This window comes from Phaenicophaeus curvirostris, chromosome 9 (genome assembly GCF_032191515.1).
Source record: "Phaenicophaeus curvirostris isolate KB17595 chromosome 9, BPBGC_Pcur_1.0, whole genome shotgun sequence".
NCBI classification, from domain to species: domain Eukaryota; kingdom Metazoa; phylum Chordata; class Aves; order Cuculiformes; family Cuculidae; genus Phaenicophaeus; species Phaenicophaeus curvirostris.
In genome coordinates, this window is record NC_091400.1 from 201,437 (window position 1) to 218,741 (window position 17,305).

Consider the following 17,305-nt stretch of genomic DNA (forward strand, 5'->3'; position numbering starts at 1 on the left):
TCTGTTTGATTGCCTTCAATGTTATCTGGCATTTTTGTTCTGTGTTAGCCTAGAGAGCAGTAGGTCTCTCTCTAGACTCAATACTTTTTCTTCTCGTTGTTGCCACCTCTTCTCTCAACTTTAGTTCGCTGTGCTCCCTTGAAGTGCTTCCTTGATTTGTTGTTTAAACTTCCATCCCCAGCCACCAGTGTCCTGATATCTCAGCCTTCCTCCTCAGGTTAGAGCCTTCGAGGGGTGTCAAAAAAAATATTGCTTTCAGGACAGTTTTCTCTCTCAAGCCTTACGTATTCCATCTCTTCCTCTCCAGTGGGTACTTCTCTAGGGCGTTAGCTCCCAGCTGTGGGAAGCAGCTTATGTTTGGCTGGAGTCAGGTGTTCTGGCCAATGCTGAGGGCAGCCCAGCTACTGGGGTGCATTTTTCACCCCTGCAGACCCTGTTATTGTTGGTTCCAGCCATATCCAGCCCCAATCCCCTACCGGATAAGGGCTGCGTGACTGAGACACATTGGCACATTGTCCATGCAAGGGAGTCGTTACTAATGTTCAGGGACTTTCTGAAACTTGTCCTCTCTGCTTTTCAGTTTCACTCTTGCTGCCTGCCTACACCTGGTAATAGTTTTCCTGAAATGTTCTCACTCCTCCTGATTCTTCCGTAAGATTTCCACTTTGATAGCAGGGCTCTGAGTTGAAATGACCTTTTTGCTTACTATCAAGTTATACCTGGTTCCCAGCTATTTTCTTTTACTCGTAGACCTATGGTGACTTCTAAGCTGCTGCTCCTGGCTGTTGCCAGGTTCGGTTCAGTTGCAAGTGGGGCCACAGCAGGTAGCAGCTTTCTAGAGCTCTCACTCTTGGAAACAGCAGCACATTAAATTTGGCAGCAAGCTTCTCACCAAGGTCTGGCCGGAATGGATTGGAGGGGACACAGCAGCAGTTGATTTTGACTGTGCACACCGAGTGATAGGGTGCTGGAGGTGGAAAATGTTAGCCCATTGGTCTTCTTCCATCTACCAGGGGTCAGCAGAGAGTTATCGAGTCCTTTCTAGGAGCTTCGTCCAGTTGAGTTTTCAAAGTTGCAAGCAACTGAGCTTCTGCCGTTTCCCTTGGGAAAGTATTCTTTAGAAATACAATGCACTGTCAGGAAGTAATTCTGAAACTCTCCTTAATTTTTCCTTTTTTTGGTGTCCTCCCACTAAAATGGGCTTTAACACAAAGAATCTATTTAAAGTGCCTACTTTTTTATTTTCCTGCGAAGGCTGATGTGGTTTCTAGTTAATGTTTGCACAAGACTGTAAGCTTTCCAGTTTAAAGGCGAAGAATCACCCTGTTCCCTGTGGTGGCACTGGTACTTTCATTCGTTTACTTGAAGGTCTGGATGAGTTTTGTGTGGCTGTACTAAGAGTATTAGTTATTGGGTTCCCTTCCCAAAGGTGTTTTTAAAAAACAGTGCTGAAAAGAACAGGATCTAAGAAATCTGGTCTAAATCTACATGGTTTATGCAGAAGTTTTGGGTTTCTCATGGTTCTGTGAATGGTTTTGTGTTGTAAATCCAAAGAACAGCGTACGCTAGGTAGTGTGGTGGGGGGAAAGTAGCAGTGTGATTTCCCCACTGAAAATAAAGGTTAAAAGCAAACAGCGTGAATGCAAATTTCTGCTGATAGAGAGATTTAATGCCCTTGAACTGTGCTGCAGAGAAGAAATACAGGAGAACACTTGTAACTGAGGTGTAATTACTTGCAAGGCAGTGCTATTCTAGAGGGAGCTGTTTTTAATGGTTAAATTATACAACACATTTTAAAACTGATTGGTTTTGCATAATGTATTGTTGAACCTGGGAATCTCGCTGACAGAACAGATTGTTTACCTTCATAGAAATCAGTCAAAACCAAAACAGTTGCATAAGAATAAACCGGGAATTTTTCAGAAGCACAGATCGTCAGTTAGCAGATTCAAGGGCAGCTGAACACCTCCTGGCATTTTTCCCCATGTCATTTTAGGCATATTAAACAGGTTATAGCTCAGCGTTCAAGGCACTTTACAACAGCAAATGGCCTCAGATTACTCTTTTTTTTAAAAAAAAATGACTAGCCTGATTCTAGTTTGACCACAAAATGACTTCAAATGAGTGATTTAGCAGTCATTTTTTTGTTAGTAAAAGGAAACCTAGAGCCTTCAGCAAGATCTGCTTCTTGTGTGGGGAAAATAACACATACAAAGCTTCTCAATTACTAAGTTCATAAACCTCCTTCTGCAGAGTAGGGCATCTCTAGTTGCTTACACGTGATACGAAGCTTGCACAAGTCACGTATAGGTTGTTACTGCTCAGAGCCCCTGAGTTACGTCTCTGCTGTTCACTGCTTCCCGAGTTCCTTCTTTTGCTTTAAAGCTGTGCCAGCAGCATTATAATTTTCTGCAGCACAGTCTGTCTGGTAACATCATTTTACTAATACTTTTGGTCACATATGGAGCTGTATTGTGCATTCCAGATTAAGAAAATTTACGTTACATGTCATCCTTATATACTGAAAATGTTGCACTTTTTTAGGTTCCTAAGCAGAAATTCAGGAATGAAGAGTCAGAAATGAAGTGTGCACTGGGATTTCAGACAGGCCTCCCTACAAAGTCCTTTAGAATCACAGGATAATTTAGGAAGGGACTTCTAGAGGTCATCTGGTCCAACCCCTTTCCAGAGCAGGCTGCTTTTGAAGTTGGCTCGGGTCACTGAGTTCTGAATACGTCCCAGGATGGAGATTTCACAGTCCTTCTAGACCCCTGTTCCAGTGTTTGCCCACCCTCACGGGGAGCAAGTTTTCCTTATCTAAGGAGAGTTTTTGCTTTTGCAATTTATGTCCATTGCCTCTTGTTCATCAATATCTAGCTCCAAGAATAATCTAATTCTTGAGGTTCTTATTCTAAACGTATAAATACCTCAGGATCGAAGGGTGGGGCTTTTTTTCCAGTTCTTTTTATCCAGGAATGCTCAAGGTATTGAAAGAGAATTGGTATTTCAAACATTTCTTCCAGTCCTGTTCTGCATGGTCAGTCAGTCACATGAACTCTCTTGAGCTCGTTCTAGGTTCACTGACTCATGCGGATTTCACTAAGCATCTTCATGCTTCTTAATTAGCTTAATAAATTAATCAGAAGTTGCGGTACAGAGCAAAATCTAAGCCGAGCAGCAAGATTTTGAGCAATGGGATGAGACTGGATTTGCTTTTAACAAAACTCCTTGATTCTTTAGTTGCTCATGAAATGTAGCCAAGAGATTAGTGTTTGTCACGACTTGTGTCTGTAGGTGTGTGTACGTATAAGCTCCATATAATGCTACTGATTGTTGCTGTAGATGGAAGAAGCTAAGGCAAAAAGCAAATGCCACCTGCCTGTGGCCACAGAGGGGCTGTGGGTCAGAGTGCTGCCCAATGTTCTCTCCTTGTGGTGCTTATTCCACGTCACTCAGGTCATTTCTGCCTTTATCATCAGATCTGGCTGTGCTGCAGAGCTGCTCGCTTGCTAAATCTCACTGTATTAGCACTTAAAATGACTGATTAAAGAAAGGTTATGTCATAGATGTAGCATGGTTGGAGACCGTGGCTAGAAAATCAGTGAAGTATAGCAGTTATTTATGTATTTTCCATGCATGCTTGCTCTCTCAGTTTAAATTGTGTTCTGCTTTCAGAGCCTAGGAATAGTACAGACAGTCCAGGTTTCCTTACCTGGACATTTGCTTTGTTCAGCTCCATGTTGGATATATATTGTGTGTCCTTAGCAGTGGAAAATGCAGTTGAAACTTCTCTTTCTAGGCTGAATAAAATAACATAATGATAAATACCGGTAGCCTGATAAAGTCTTTGAATAAAGCTGTAGCCAATTTCTATTTAAAACACTCAGAGGAGTCATTACTTTGCTTGCAGGCCACTTCTAAAGCTAGGCACATGCTGTTTTGTTCTCTTTTACAACGCATAAAGAAGTCTTTGCACCCCTCTGTTTTTTCTTTTAGCCTTTTCTGCCTTGATTGCTTCCACAGGTGGAGGGTGTTTTGCAGTCACCTGTGCAGCAGCCTGAAAGGGCAGCCAGTCCTAGGATGCACCTTTGTGCCGTCACCAGCGCTGATGCCTGTTCCGCTGCCTGAGGATTTCTGGCAAATTATTGGACCCAGATCAAAATTAACTTAAAAAGACCCCCAAAAATGGAAATTTTGGATCTGGTCTGCTGTATCAAATGGCTACATGAGCACTGGAGCCGGTGCAGAGAAAGGAGAATTTGGGAGCAAAAGGCCTTTTGGAGGCAGCTCAGATTGGCTTAAATTCATCTGAGCCCCACAAAGTTATGGGTTCATGAAAGGCTGGAACAGGAAAACTTGACAAACACATTAGTAAGTGGTTCTTGAAGGAGTTACATCCTTTGACTTGGAAACAAATATACTAATATCTGAGTAGGCACTGGGAAATACATTATAATATTTGATTTGTCCACCTGACATTTTTTGTGCCAGTCCTTGAACATCATTATGTTTAGAGGATATAATTGGAGTAATATACTACAGGGGAACAGCAATTATAATAGTACTTAGGTATTTTGTCTTTTTATGAGGTCACTTTTTTTTTTTTTAAATGCTGTTCATTGAGCAGTAAAAAGAGCTGGAAGTCTCGCAAGGAATGCAGAGAAATAAAACCTGGCACAATGAAAGACTCTCAGTACAATGTGAGTGTTTATCCTTCAAAATTAGAAATCATCTTTCTATTAATTCACTGTAGGATAAGGTCTCCTCAAGATAAGACTCGGCAGTGCTGTGGAGTTGGTATTTCAAGTATGTCCATCTGCATCTAAACGAGTAGCTCCAAGACAATCAGATTATGCAGTACTTACTTTGGTGAGAATATCGCCTAAGTGGAATGGAAACTTCATTTTGAGTCTAATATTAGACCCTGCTTTGGAAAATTCCTTTTAAATGATCACAAGCTGGGAATAGCAAAAGAATTTAACTTTCGACAGACAGCATTCACCAAGAATTTGTTTTTAACTGCTTATGTTGGGTCCCTGGGAAAGCAGATGTGAAAAATTTACCAAAGTGAATTGACTTGACCTGATGCAATGTTTATATCAGTCGTTGATAAGTTTTCCTCCCTCATCTAATTTGTTCAGGATATTTTCATTCTTTAAGCATGAGTAAGTCTGGGTTGGAATAGTTTGAATGCTTGTTAGTCTAATAATCTGAGTCTTAAAACATGCAGACATTACAGCCTATATAAAGGGATCTAGGCAAAGCTGAGCTATTTTGGTTGTCCTCCACAGATGGGGAATAAGTATTGGTTTTGAGACTAGCAAAGAAGAATGTAAGATAAGGTTACTTAATTCCTTAATTCAGAAAGCGTAGCAATATCTGCTGTATTCAAAATGCCACTTTTATTTGGTGAACCCTTTCAATGCATGTTACTTTTTGTGGAGCTTTACAATGGTCTGGCAACCAGGGAGACTGGCAACCGAGGGTATCAAGGGGGATTTGAAGGGTCATGGTGGTGTTATTATTATTATTCCTGTGGCAGAAAGGACTTTAGGAGTTACATATATTCAGTCACTGTGAATGATGCACAGCTCGGGAGTCGTTAGAGGCACTAGTATATCTCATCTTAGTTTTTCTCTTTGTTCATCAGACACTGTCACTTTGAATATTTTAATCAATCAATTCCTAAATAAGCCCCCTTCCCCCTCTGTACGGGTCATTTCTAAATAAATTATTTTTGAGGGAGGAGAAAGAAAGAAACTTGTGGATTGGGCTGACCTCTTCTCCCCAGCTCTACCCCATCCACATGCTCCTGTGGTCTGGCCGTTGGTGCTGTTGTTTCCAGGCTTGAGGAGAACATCCACAGCAGCTCCAGCGCAGCCTTCCTCTGCCAGTGCATGAGACAAGTAGTGGAGCAACCGTCAACAAGATAATATAATTAATTCAATGCCAGCGTGAGTTTCGCTGGGAAAGACATTAGAAAGAGAACGCTGATCTCTCTAGCAGTTTTCCTTTAGTGCATTAGGTGGATTTATGTGACCCAGGAATGCATTTCTCAGACAGAAATCAGATTATGATTTTGAGCATCTGTTAAACTTTGCCTCTTTTTTCATGAAGCTTGACACCAGCCTTTTTGTCTTTTTATTTATGCCCATGTGTCTATAATACTGCTATAATTTCTGGTCTTTCAGGAATTTCTGAACTGTCTAAATTGCTAATCTGTCTCCTTGCAGGCAAGTCTCACCTGGCTATAGTACAAAGAGTAAACAATGAAGGAGAAGGGGATCCTTTTTATGAAGTCCTGGGAATTGTCACTTTAGAAGATGTGATTGAAGAGATCATCAAATCTGAAATTCTGGATGAAACAGATCTATACAGTGAGTAGAATTATTTGCGCTTTATTATTTGTAGACGAGAGAGAAGACTCCATCCAGCAGCAGTTGTGTTTAATAGCTGTGTTTTGAGAGATTTTAAATTGCTAATTTGAAATCTCAATGGTCAAATGACCTGCAGATCCTTCGGATGGTCCAAATAGTTCTGGGGTACCTCACCTCTTTATGCTGTATTAATTCAGAAACAGGGCAGGTTTCTTTATTTGACCCTTCCATCAAGAAGGTTTACATCTCCAATAATCTGCTGTTCTCCACCCCAGGGGCCACGTTAAACCTTAGTGCTCATGACCTCCCACGTTTTCCTCAACCTCTCTCTGCCTCGAAGCCTGTAGTACTACTGTGCATTAGCAAAAAGGAAGACAAATGAAGTCTCTCTTTTTAGAGTCTTTCTCTGTCACTGATACAGAAAACATGAGAATGGAAAGTCATCTTCGGGGCTGAGAACCAGCATGTCCTAAATGACTCTTCTTCTTATCACTCAGTACAGCTGCTTCCTTCCTTTTTGTTAACATATCTGGAGGGAGGTGCTGCTGCAGGTCAGTCATTACCTGGGACATCAGAGATCTAGGCTCTCTTCTTTCCCAGTTTAGAGTTTATGTGGTCTTTGGCTGGCTACCTAAAATGTCTTTGCATCTCCTTCAGTCTGCACCATCTGCCCTGTGCACACAGGGCCTCCTTTCTATCATTTGTCATCAGCCTTATCTGTGCTTCGATCGCTTGCTGGGAGATGCTACTTTTTGCTAAGTGTTAGTGTGTAGCACAAGGATGTCTCTGGATTCTATCATAATAGAAAGTACAGAAATAATAATTTTTAATATCTTTAACACTGTCCAGCTATCCTTTGGTTTCATCTTCTTTCCTTATGAAAGGGATCTGAATGTTTCTGCAGCATCTTTTTCAGGCCAGTGAAAGCATCTCTATCCTCCCTCCAAATCAAATGCCAAATGCGCACTTTACACTGTGGAATAGACATACTTTTGCTAAAAGATTGTTACTGCCTGAACTACTTTCTGTAGCTAGTCAGTGTTTTATCAGTATCTATGTGCCCAAAGTTTCATTTGTGTTTTACAATACGCTAAGCAGTCTAATTACCATGCAAATCACATAAGTCCAGTTAGTAACAATTTTTTCTCATACCTTCACAAGCGAATTGTTAGGCTAATCAGTTACAACATAATGCTTCTAACGCGATGAATTCAGACTTTCTTTTATACTGAAAAAATATCGTATTTTTGACTCATCACCTTTGAGATATTTCCATGTTTCTGTGAGTGAAAAGACATCGCATGTGCTTTTTTCCCCTTGTTTGTTAAGAGAATCCACATAGATCATGCTGTGTTGTTCTTCAGGATAAAAAAAAAGATTTGACCGTTAATAGCATGTTAGAGGGCAAGGAAATGAGAACTTAATTTTACTATCTGAAGACTTCCTAAATTAACAAAACAGAGCTGATGAACCTGAGTTCATTTGAAACTTTCCTTCCTGAAAAGGTTTTAGTGTTGAAAATTCCTGATTTGGAACAGGAGGTAAACTTCAATTCCTAGGCTTCCTGGAGGATGCAGGATGCCATGTACCACAAAGATGAACTTCTGGTTTCTTTATGAAGCATTGGAGTTCATTCCACTGTTTAGAGTGAAGGAGACTGTAGCAGCAAAGGAGAGAGCAAGAATCCACAGAAATGTGATAGGTTTTGAATTTGGGCAGCCTGATGTTCTGTAACCACTTCTGTAACCACTTGGTGTAGTGATGGGAGCACCTTATTGTCCACAGTATGTTAAGGCAGCTCATTTTTTATGTCGATAGGAGTTTGTCAGTGACAGTAACCCCATCTAACCACTGGAGTTCTCTGATGCTGTTGTTCTAAGACCAAGCTGGCTTGCTTAGCTTTAGACCAAGCCAACTTGAAACCTTTGGACTGATTTGTTCTATGCTAGGTGTTTACTTAAAAGTAGACCTTCTGAAAACCGTTGGCAGTGCTGTTATACCTTTGTTCTGAGGTTTTAAAAATGTTTTGTTTTGCTTTGATGGAAACTTGAAATTTGATTCAATGGCTGACCTTGGTGTTGGAGCTGTGCCTTTCTGCTGCTTCCGCGAAAATCAGGTTGAACTGTGTTAGGGGAGAAGCAATTGTAGGTGAACAGTTTTTGATGAAAGCTGCTCTCGCTGGTGAAGCTCTGCAGCTGATTTTCTTGAGGGTTGCATGCCAAATAAATGTGTGGTATTTCTTCAGCTTGCTCCATCTACTCAGTCTCATGGCTTGCAGAGGTGTTGGGAGCAAGAGCAAGAAGACGTGAGCAAGAAAAATTGTTAAATATGTGTGACCTGTCAAGATCTGAACAGACTGAGTACTTCTGAGCCTGAAACTTTGTACTGGGCATGCTGATGGGGTGGAGAGAAGAGGTTTCTGTCATGACACAGGTAGGCTCTGACCATGTCTCAGCCAGTGACACGATGAGGAGCTGTCAGTGCATTTGGCTCTTAGTAGTGGAAAGCTGGAGCAGTTTTTCACAGCTGATGCACTACAGGAGTCTGTCCTGCAACTCTCGTGGCCCTAGCCGTGGTGGGAGAGCATTTCTCAGCCTTCTCAGAAGCCTGGGAGAGAAAACTGTATGTTCTGCATTGGCCTCAGACTGCAGAGTCTGCTTGAGGAACATAGAATTCACAATTCTGACCCGGGTTTGACTGATGACCTGTCTTATTTAGCTCTTTGTAATTGAAGACTAATTTAATCATCCCCTCAGTGCAACTGGCATGCTGCTGTTTTTCATGCATATGGATTCAGAGAGGGTTTGCTCCACATAAAATCTGGGATTTTTCTGCAAGTGGAATAACTTAACACACACACGTTCTGCGTGTTGTGTGGAGAAATAGTCTGATTTCTCCTATTCACTTCCTATTGGTTTTATATCCGTCTCTCCTTTAGCTAGAAGTACAGGTGAAGTCTGTCTTAGACTATATTACTGAGGCAGTCATAGTTTTTGTCTGTAACCACTCCCTTGCATGGTTTCTATCGCTGCTTTTGGAAGACAAACTGCAGTCGCTGAAGTAGTCCAGGTCTTGAGTAAAGTACCACTAGGGTATGAGGCTTCTGGTTTCAAAAAAGATAAAAGGCAAGGTTTGTCATCGTTATCCGTGTGCTTGAGAATGAGTATCTCAAATTTTCTCATTGGCACTGCTGACCAAATGAGGTTTAAATATCTAGAGTGGATATGTTTACTGTCACTACAGTATTGCTGTCGAATCTGTGATAGTCCTGTAGTGGGAGGCTTTTCCATGGGAAGTTGAGGATGTAAATTCATTCATATCTAAAAGGCTAGGTGACTTGGGTAAATCTTTCTAGAAATCTGTTAATTACCAATATTGTGCATTTCGAAGCCCCATACTCAACCGCTTTGAGCCTTATGTAGTGTGCAGCATATATTTGGACACCTACAGGACTCCAGATCTCTGTGGCTTCCTTGGTATGGTACATCACTTTAATCATCTTCACAGGCATAACCCAAAATCTGGCAACCACTACCTGGAAGTAAACGTGAGATTTTGCAGTGTTAGCTTGTCTGAATTTTCTACAGTAAATCAATATACCTGAACTGCCTGTGGCCCCTCAAAAGTCCAGTTGTTTTAAACCAACGACTGGGGGTTGTCCTCTTCTCCCTGGAATTGATGTATACTGTACTCCAACGTGCCTGTAGCTCCTGCTTACCTGGTTTCCTAGACATTTTGGCAGATTAGTTCAGAGGGTGGATGATTATAGTTTGTTGCTTGTGCCTCTGCAACTCCATCTTTCGTGTAGTCTTCCACAAATGCGAATTCCCCACCATGAAGCCTGTTCTAAGACACAGATGAACCAAGTGGCAAGTATTTAGCTGAATAAAGGACAGCAGTCCCGATCACCGGGAAGAGCAGAATCCCATATCTGAACTCCTGAAGCTACGCTGGCTTCAGTGTCTATAAAGCTGCCAGAGATTCCCACCTCCAGGCCGTACACCTCGCCAGCCTTTGCTGAAGTTTGAACAGGATGGTAGAAACCACATAAGCGAGGCATTGGGAGTTACTGGGATCAAAGGCATTACAGGTTTTGCTGGAGCTGTGAAGAGTCAGTGGAGCTGTGGAACAGCATAAGAGATAGGTCATTGTACATTTAGTCTATGTATTTGCTGGGACTTTTATAGAATCATAGAATCACCAGGTTGGAAGAGACCCACCGGATCATCGAGTCCAACCATTCCTATCAAAATATAGGGGAATGTATATGAAAAAAATAGCTATCACAGATATTCTTGCAGAACAACACATTTTGGTCACACTGAGCAGGGCTCCTCCTCTCCACCTAGAAATGCGCATACATCTTGTGTGTGATATATGGAGCTGCTCTGCGCTTAGATGTTTGCAAGCACTGAAGTGACAGAGACTGTGGGTGCCTGGCTCTGCAGGACGGAGGTTCCTGGCTGAACAAGCCAGCATCACAGCTCCCTGCTTGTTTCTAGTTTGTGCTCCGTGCTGATGAGCAGAGCTTTACGTGTATTGCAGAGGGTTCTGTCTGCACCTTGTGCTCTGGGTGGCCGTCCTGGCTGACTCCATCCAGCATGGTTCGTGTTGGTTCCCATTCTAACAGAAATCACTTCCTTCCTTTCTTTTCCCACCCTCCCTTCCCCAGCTGATAACAAGACGAAAAAGAAGGTAGCTCATCGGGACAGGAAGCAGGACTTCTCTGCCTTCAAGCAGACAGACAGCGAGATGAAGGTTAAAATATCACCGCAGCTCCTCCTGGCAATGCACCGGTTCCTGGCAACAGGCAAGTGCGGGTTATCTTTTTTGTGATCATGCCAGAGCCTCGAAGGCAGTTTTGTCAGCAAAGGCCGGTGAGGTGGGTCGGACAGTGCAGGCGGGAAGGGAGGCTGGATTGTGGGGTGACAAATAATACCACTGTTGTGTTTTTCTTTTTAAATTCTCTCCTCTCCTGTGTTCAGTGTCGGCATGAACCCTCTGAGACATTTACCAGGGGTGGACCAGTAACTTTAAATTGGTCTGAAAGGTAAGGATGAATGCCAAGTGCCGCACTGCATGTCTAGAGTCCGTCAGATTAACGACTAGCAAGTACACCCCATTAGGAAGAGCTCAGGGAACAAAGCAAAGAGGACTCAATACCACTGGCCAGCTGACTGTAATTGCACTCTGGCGCCTTCTCCAGAAAGAGATGCTGGACTTTTTGCAGGAAGGTCTAAACCTGTTCCATGAGACTTTTTGACTCCAAGTGAAAAACTCTCCCGACACATTTAATGCAGACTGCGCAGGCGGTTGAACTGTACTATTAAAAATGGATTTCTGGATGGCTTGTGTGACCTCCGTTGATGACTTCAGGTTTCAGAGGACAGTTATCTCCATCCCAGAACACCTTGATGTTTTAGCCCTGGGTGGGCAATCTGGCAGAGCGGCCAGGGCCTTGAATGTTTTCTTGCAGCTGATATTGCCTTTCATCGTGAAGTTGGTCCCTTCATCTCAGAGATGAGACCTGTTAAAAGGAGAGCTTGTGGAAAACATACCTTCCTATTGCTTGTGCTGTTTCTCTTTAACATGTAAAGACTTCTCACATGCAAGCCTTTCAGATGGGCACCTTTCACTGCTATATTCAACAAGTTTGCCAGCTCCAGTTGGAAATAAGTACTTCCCCTCCTCTAAGATGTCTAGATGCTTCTAGTCCACCTTCGTGCTTTATTTTCCCTCTGTGACTTAAAAGAAATGTGTTACATGATTGGTTATCACATCTCAGCTGAGGGGCAGTAATTCCTTAAAAGGTTTGGACTCCTACAGCTCATGTGCATGTGAGCATGTCCTTGGTGAAAGGAAGCAGTTCAACAGGAAGATGCGGATTTGACAGCAAGCAAGGCATTGTTCACGTAGTGGTACAAGACTTGATGGAGTTCCCTAAACACCTGCTCAACAGACATAGTCTTACGGTGCTGCTTCGCAAGTTGGTTTGTGGATGAAAGGATTGTGTAGCTTAAATCCAGGCCTGGCTGTGAAGCCGCTGCTAAACAAGATGAAAACTACAGTTTGGTTTTCTCTGTTCTAAATTGAGAATAGTATCTTTAGCAGACAAAAATTCCTGGGTCGTGTTCTGAAATGAGGTGTTAGGAAGGCTTATCAATTTGCATGTGTAAATCTCAACATCCCTGGCTTAACTCTCCCACACAAGGATGAGCTTTCCTGCTTCAAACAGCTCCCGTTTGGAACACTGAAGAGTGAGTAGATAGGTGATATTTTCTGTGTATCAGCCATTAATATCACATGGTTTGAACTGACCTGCACTGTCTCTCACTTTGAGTAACTCTTCCCATGTGAACCATGGCAGCCCCAATTATGTCTTTGATTTACACGGAGCATCTGTCTAGAGCAACTTTCTAGGCCCCAAACAGTGTGTTGTGTTTTGTTTTCTTTTGTTTTTAAAAAAAGTGCGACAAATCTGGTAACCTTAATAATTTTTGAAGAAGGAAAGAACAAATTCAAAGGTTTTCTGTGCCCCAATTGTAAAGCTCTTCCATTTATACAACTCTCCAATGAGCCAATACAACTGTGACTCTGAACTCTCAAGAGGGCAAGATTGCCTTTTTTTTTTAAACACTTTCAGATGAAAACACGTCTTTTTGGTTGTTTTGACAAATCAGCAGAATGGAAAGTTGAGGCGTTCCTGTTTTTTTCCCCACTTACAAATTTAACAGTCTCAAAAGACAGAAAGCCTGCAATTCCATAATGGATGTCTCTGCATCTGTGTGTCTTTTATAGACAAATGCTTATTAACGAGTATTGCTAACTTCTTGTCAGGCATATAAAGTGTAATGCCAAGTTGTATCTTGTGTTATAGAAGTAGAAGCCTTTGGTCCATCCCAGATGTCAGAGAAGATCCTTCTCAGGCTGCTAAAACATCCCAACGTCATCCAGGAGCTGAAATACGATGAGAAGAATAAGAAAGCCCCAGAACACTACCTCTACCAGCGAAACAAGCCCGTCGACTACTTTGTTCTCATTTTGCAGGTCAGACAAATGATTATGTAGATATGTGCAAAATCCTGCGTCTTCCTGACATATCCCTCTCTATACCTCTTCCAGTTGTTGATGTTTTTCTTCTTTCAAACGTGGGAATGGATCTATGGCTCCTGGGAACTGCTCCTGCCTCCTTTATGTCCTTGTCAACCTTGAAGGATCACTCAGCTGCTTTCCGCATCAGTTAACCCGGTTGTGAAGGGTAGACAGCACTTGCCACTTTCAGTCATCTGTTGAAAATTACTTATGTTTTAGGTGTCACTAGGGTGGGCAGTGCAAAGGAATCCCTGTGTACGGCTGACATGGCTTGGAAAACAGAGGAGCAAAAAATCGCGTCTCATAGGAGTTTGGCCAGCATGCTTTCTCGATTGTGGTTTTTCCTTTTGCAGAAGGAGGCATGGAAAGTTTGACAGTTTAGAGAAATGGCATTTTTCAGTGCCATTTTGATGTTTGTACCTTTGGCGTTGTGAGAAGCACAGGTTTCGGTGGGGGCATTGTGCCATCCAGAGAACTACTGCCACCTCCTGCCACAGCCCTTGCTGTTCCTACCAACCAAGCACTTGTCCTGCCCTGGGTTTAAACAATATCAGTAATAAACTATGAAGAAGGCACTGGAATGTGATATAGCAGATTCAACATACTTCTCTTTTAAAATAGAATTCAAGTTTTTGTTGAAGTATTTGAGCAGCCAGTGGTAGCTCTTTGTTCTTTCTTATGGGCTGAAGTGTTGCAATCTGCGATAGTCCAGAGGCAAGGTAATGCTCCTTGAATGAGGTAATGTTGCAAAGATATAAATGGAGGGGACATGTGCAATACAACAGAACAATCAGTTCTTTCTGAGCTATTCTTCAATCAATAAATGTTTAGGAGCAGCAATGTGCTGACTCTCTAATGCATCTGGAAAAATGAGTCTTGCGGTAGGTACACGCTGTAAAAATGGTAGCAAGGTTAGTTCAGCTAGGATCAAGAGGGGATAAATATTCTGCTTTTGTTACTTACATGAACTTGGACTTTTGATACTTATATGAACTTGGACTTCAGTTACTTAAATGGTCTTGGACTTATTCTTTGTCTCTTGATGTGAGAGAATACCTTCACAGTAAAAGCAAGTAAATTTATATTCTGTGCACTTAATTTGCTAATATAGTCTCTGCAGAGTGACTGTTTCAGCTGGAGTGTCACCTGTTTGCAACAGATTTACTCCTAGCTAATGGGAAGTTCTTCTTTAGCAGTTTGAGATTTGCTTTTGTGATTGTGCTTTTCTCAAAATTCCTGTTCAAACATTAAATGGCGGAAAACCAGAAACAATACGTGCATGCATTTAAATAGAGCAGAACACACCTAGTAGCACGCATGGGGAATTCTTATCAGCTTTTCAGCTGTGTGACTGTGCCAAGCATACCTGGTCTTCACGTGGCCAGCCCTGGGAAGTGCTGATAGAGCAACAGTCTTGGAACTTAAATTTAACTGCTACTGCTAAGTACTAGTTTGTAGGTTTTTAGCTTCTAACTCCAGACTGACTGTATGTAAAGATCAAAGCTCACTTATGTATGTATTTTGGAGATGAAGTCTTGGCTGGTGAATAACTACCAGCAGTAAGTAGTTTTAGGGCTCTGTTTATAACCAGTCTTTGCCTGGATGACGAAATTGTACGTTTTGGAGGGCTTATAATGAACAAATAAGCTACTTATTTGTGTGGTAGAGTGAAATTGGTTTTAAAAGGGATTATATGAAGTTGTTGCTTGTGATAGCAGGAAAGTAGATTTGTGAGCTAGGCACTCTCTTCGTGCTAGGGAGATTTTGTGTTTCTTGTCTGGGCCGGTTAGAAGAACTGACTTGGTACCAGGGCTCATGCAGGCTGAGTTCATTTTCATGTTTTTCAGCCCCAGTACAGTGCTGTACATTTAAAGACAGGATTATTTATTTTAAAACGGTGCTTAATGAAATAAACACATGGAAATAGTGTCTACTGTTTGGACTTATTTGATGCGTTTGTCTCTGGTTGATGTTCAGTCTACTTAGTACCCATGGGATGGGCAGCTGTCTGCCCTTTCCAGCCTAGCCAGAGGGAAAGCATCGCAGGTAATTATATGTTGGCCTGAAATCCCAACCTTTGTGTAGTTCAGCTTGAAAGCTGCTTGAGATTTCTTCTGTGCACAGTGGTGTGCTCTAACTCTCAGCTCAGTACCAGTTAGGATGGATGGAGAAAATTAGGCCCCACTAAGAAGCCAATTATTTTTGGCCACTTATAAGCCGAAGTAACTGGAGTGGCTACAGCAGCGTTAGATGTGGTGGGTTCTGTTCTAGAGTGCTTTGGATAATATTAGCAGGTGATGTTAAACATTGGTTCAGCCCACATCAGAAATAGGTGCACATGTGGCAATGTGGTTTTGTACAGCTTGGCAAGCACTGAGGGTCTTTCTAGGCAAGATCTGAAGTTAAGGATGCTGGAGAAGGTAAAGCTGCTAAAAACCAAGAAAACCAAAGTAGCCCCAAGATTGTTCCTTCACGAGTAAGGGTTTGTTTCTATGGGAATCTCGTCGGTGAAGACAGACAGCCTCCTTGCGTGTTGTGTCCCTTCTCCCTTTCCTGTGTTTGTGTTAGAGACAACTTGGTGTAAATGTGAACTGTGGCCCAAAACGTTTAAGTGTCTCAAGACCACAGGTGACTGTGCTATGTATAAGCTTGTTGTGATACTGGTGGGATATTTTTTCACTATGGATTGAGGGAAAGCGACCTGTCAGCACTCAGAGCAGGGCAGTAACACCAGCCCAAAGGGCTGTGGTGGTTCCGCTCCTCTGCAGAGACTTGCACATGCCACGGAGCACCAAAGACCGGGATATCTCAGGGAACAAGAGTGTGTTGCCCTCCAGGGTCTGTCCCATTTCAGACGCCATTAGAAACTGGGGTGACCATGACGCTGCTTAGGAGCACCAGGCAAAACAAGCTTTCAGGGCTTAAGTGTGGTCTTGTCCCTTGAGACCTATGGGCCCTTTTAATTGCAGCTCTCTCTCCTTTTCCTTAACAGGGGAAAGTGGAAGTGGAGGCTGGGAAAGAGGGGATGAAGTTTGAAGCTGGTGCTTTTTCCTACTATGGGGTGATGGCCCTCACAGCATCGCCAGGTACGTCCTCTTACCTTCTGCCTCTGGAATGCGATCCTACGCAAGCCTGTTCCTTCTGCGTGTGCAGTGTGAGGACGCTGCGCAGGGATCCCCGTACGTGTCCGTGGGCTGGTGTAAACCCTCCGTACCTCCTTGCCAGTGAACCTGCCCGCCTGGTGTGGTGTCTCTGAGAGGGGGCCGGGCTGGTGGCCCAAAAACTCAGCAGCAGGAACATGCAAGTGATGTGTTTGGCACAGGAGGACAGCTTTGTACTTTTGCTCACGTAAGGAAACTGGGATTGAATTAACAGGAGTAAATAATTAGAGGCAGAGGGACATCTAGTGGTGCAAAATACAAACGCCCAGCTACTTTAGGGACGGTTTGCTTTGCTAGTCTTGTTTCTAGAGCCGTCTTGAGGGCAAGAGCAGCAATGCAAGAGCAGTGATTGCTCCTGTCAGCTTATGAAAAAATATAACCAAGAAACCAGCAAGGGTGACGAGTTGTTGTCCCAGGGCAAGGTGTGAGCCAGTTCCTGCCACACGAGCCGCCACCTCACAGGTGAAGGCTGAGGAGTTGTCTTATAACCCACCAGGAGTGGGTTCCAGTGCTGTATTTCAGTGTTCAGTGTTGTATTTTGGTGCCAGCAGTGCCAACATAAAGTTCTTGACCTCAGCTGGGAATCCACAGCCCTGCTGGGGGGAGCTGGGCCACTGGTGCTCATGTTGGCTGTCTGCTGACCCAAAGCTGCTCCACTTCAGGGAGAGACATTTC

The 17,305-nt window shown here is 42.9% G+C and overlaps 1 protein-coding gene across 1 annotated transcript in view; it reads left to right on the forward strand.

Annotated features, from left to right (window-relative positions):
- The window catches only part of CNNM2 (cyclin and CBS domain divalent metal cation transport mediator 2), a 107,538-nt gene that overhangs the window by 79,993 nt on the left and 10,240 nt on the right, over window positions 1–17,305 (forward strand). The window contains exons 2-5 of the mRNA XM_069863825.1: window positions 6,234–6,377; window positions 11,050–11,187; window positions 13,255–13,424; window positions 16,462–16,555. Of these exons, the coding sequence (XP_069719926.1) occupies window positions 6,234–6,377; window positions 11,050–11,187; window positions 13,255–13,424; window positions 16,462–16,555 (546 nt within the window). The remainder of the gene's footprint in view (window positions 1–6,233; window positions 6,378–11,049; window positions 11,188–13,254; window positions 13,425–16,461; window positions 16,556–17,305) is intronic.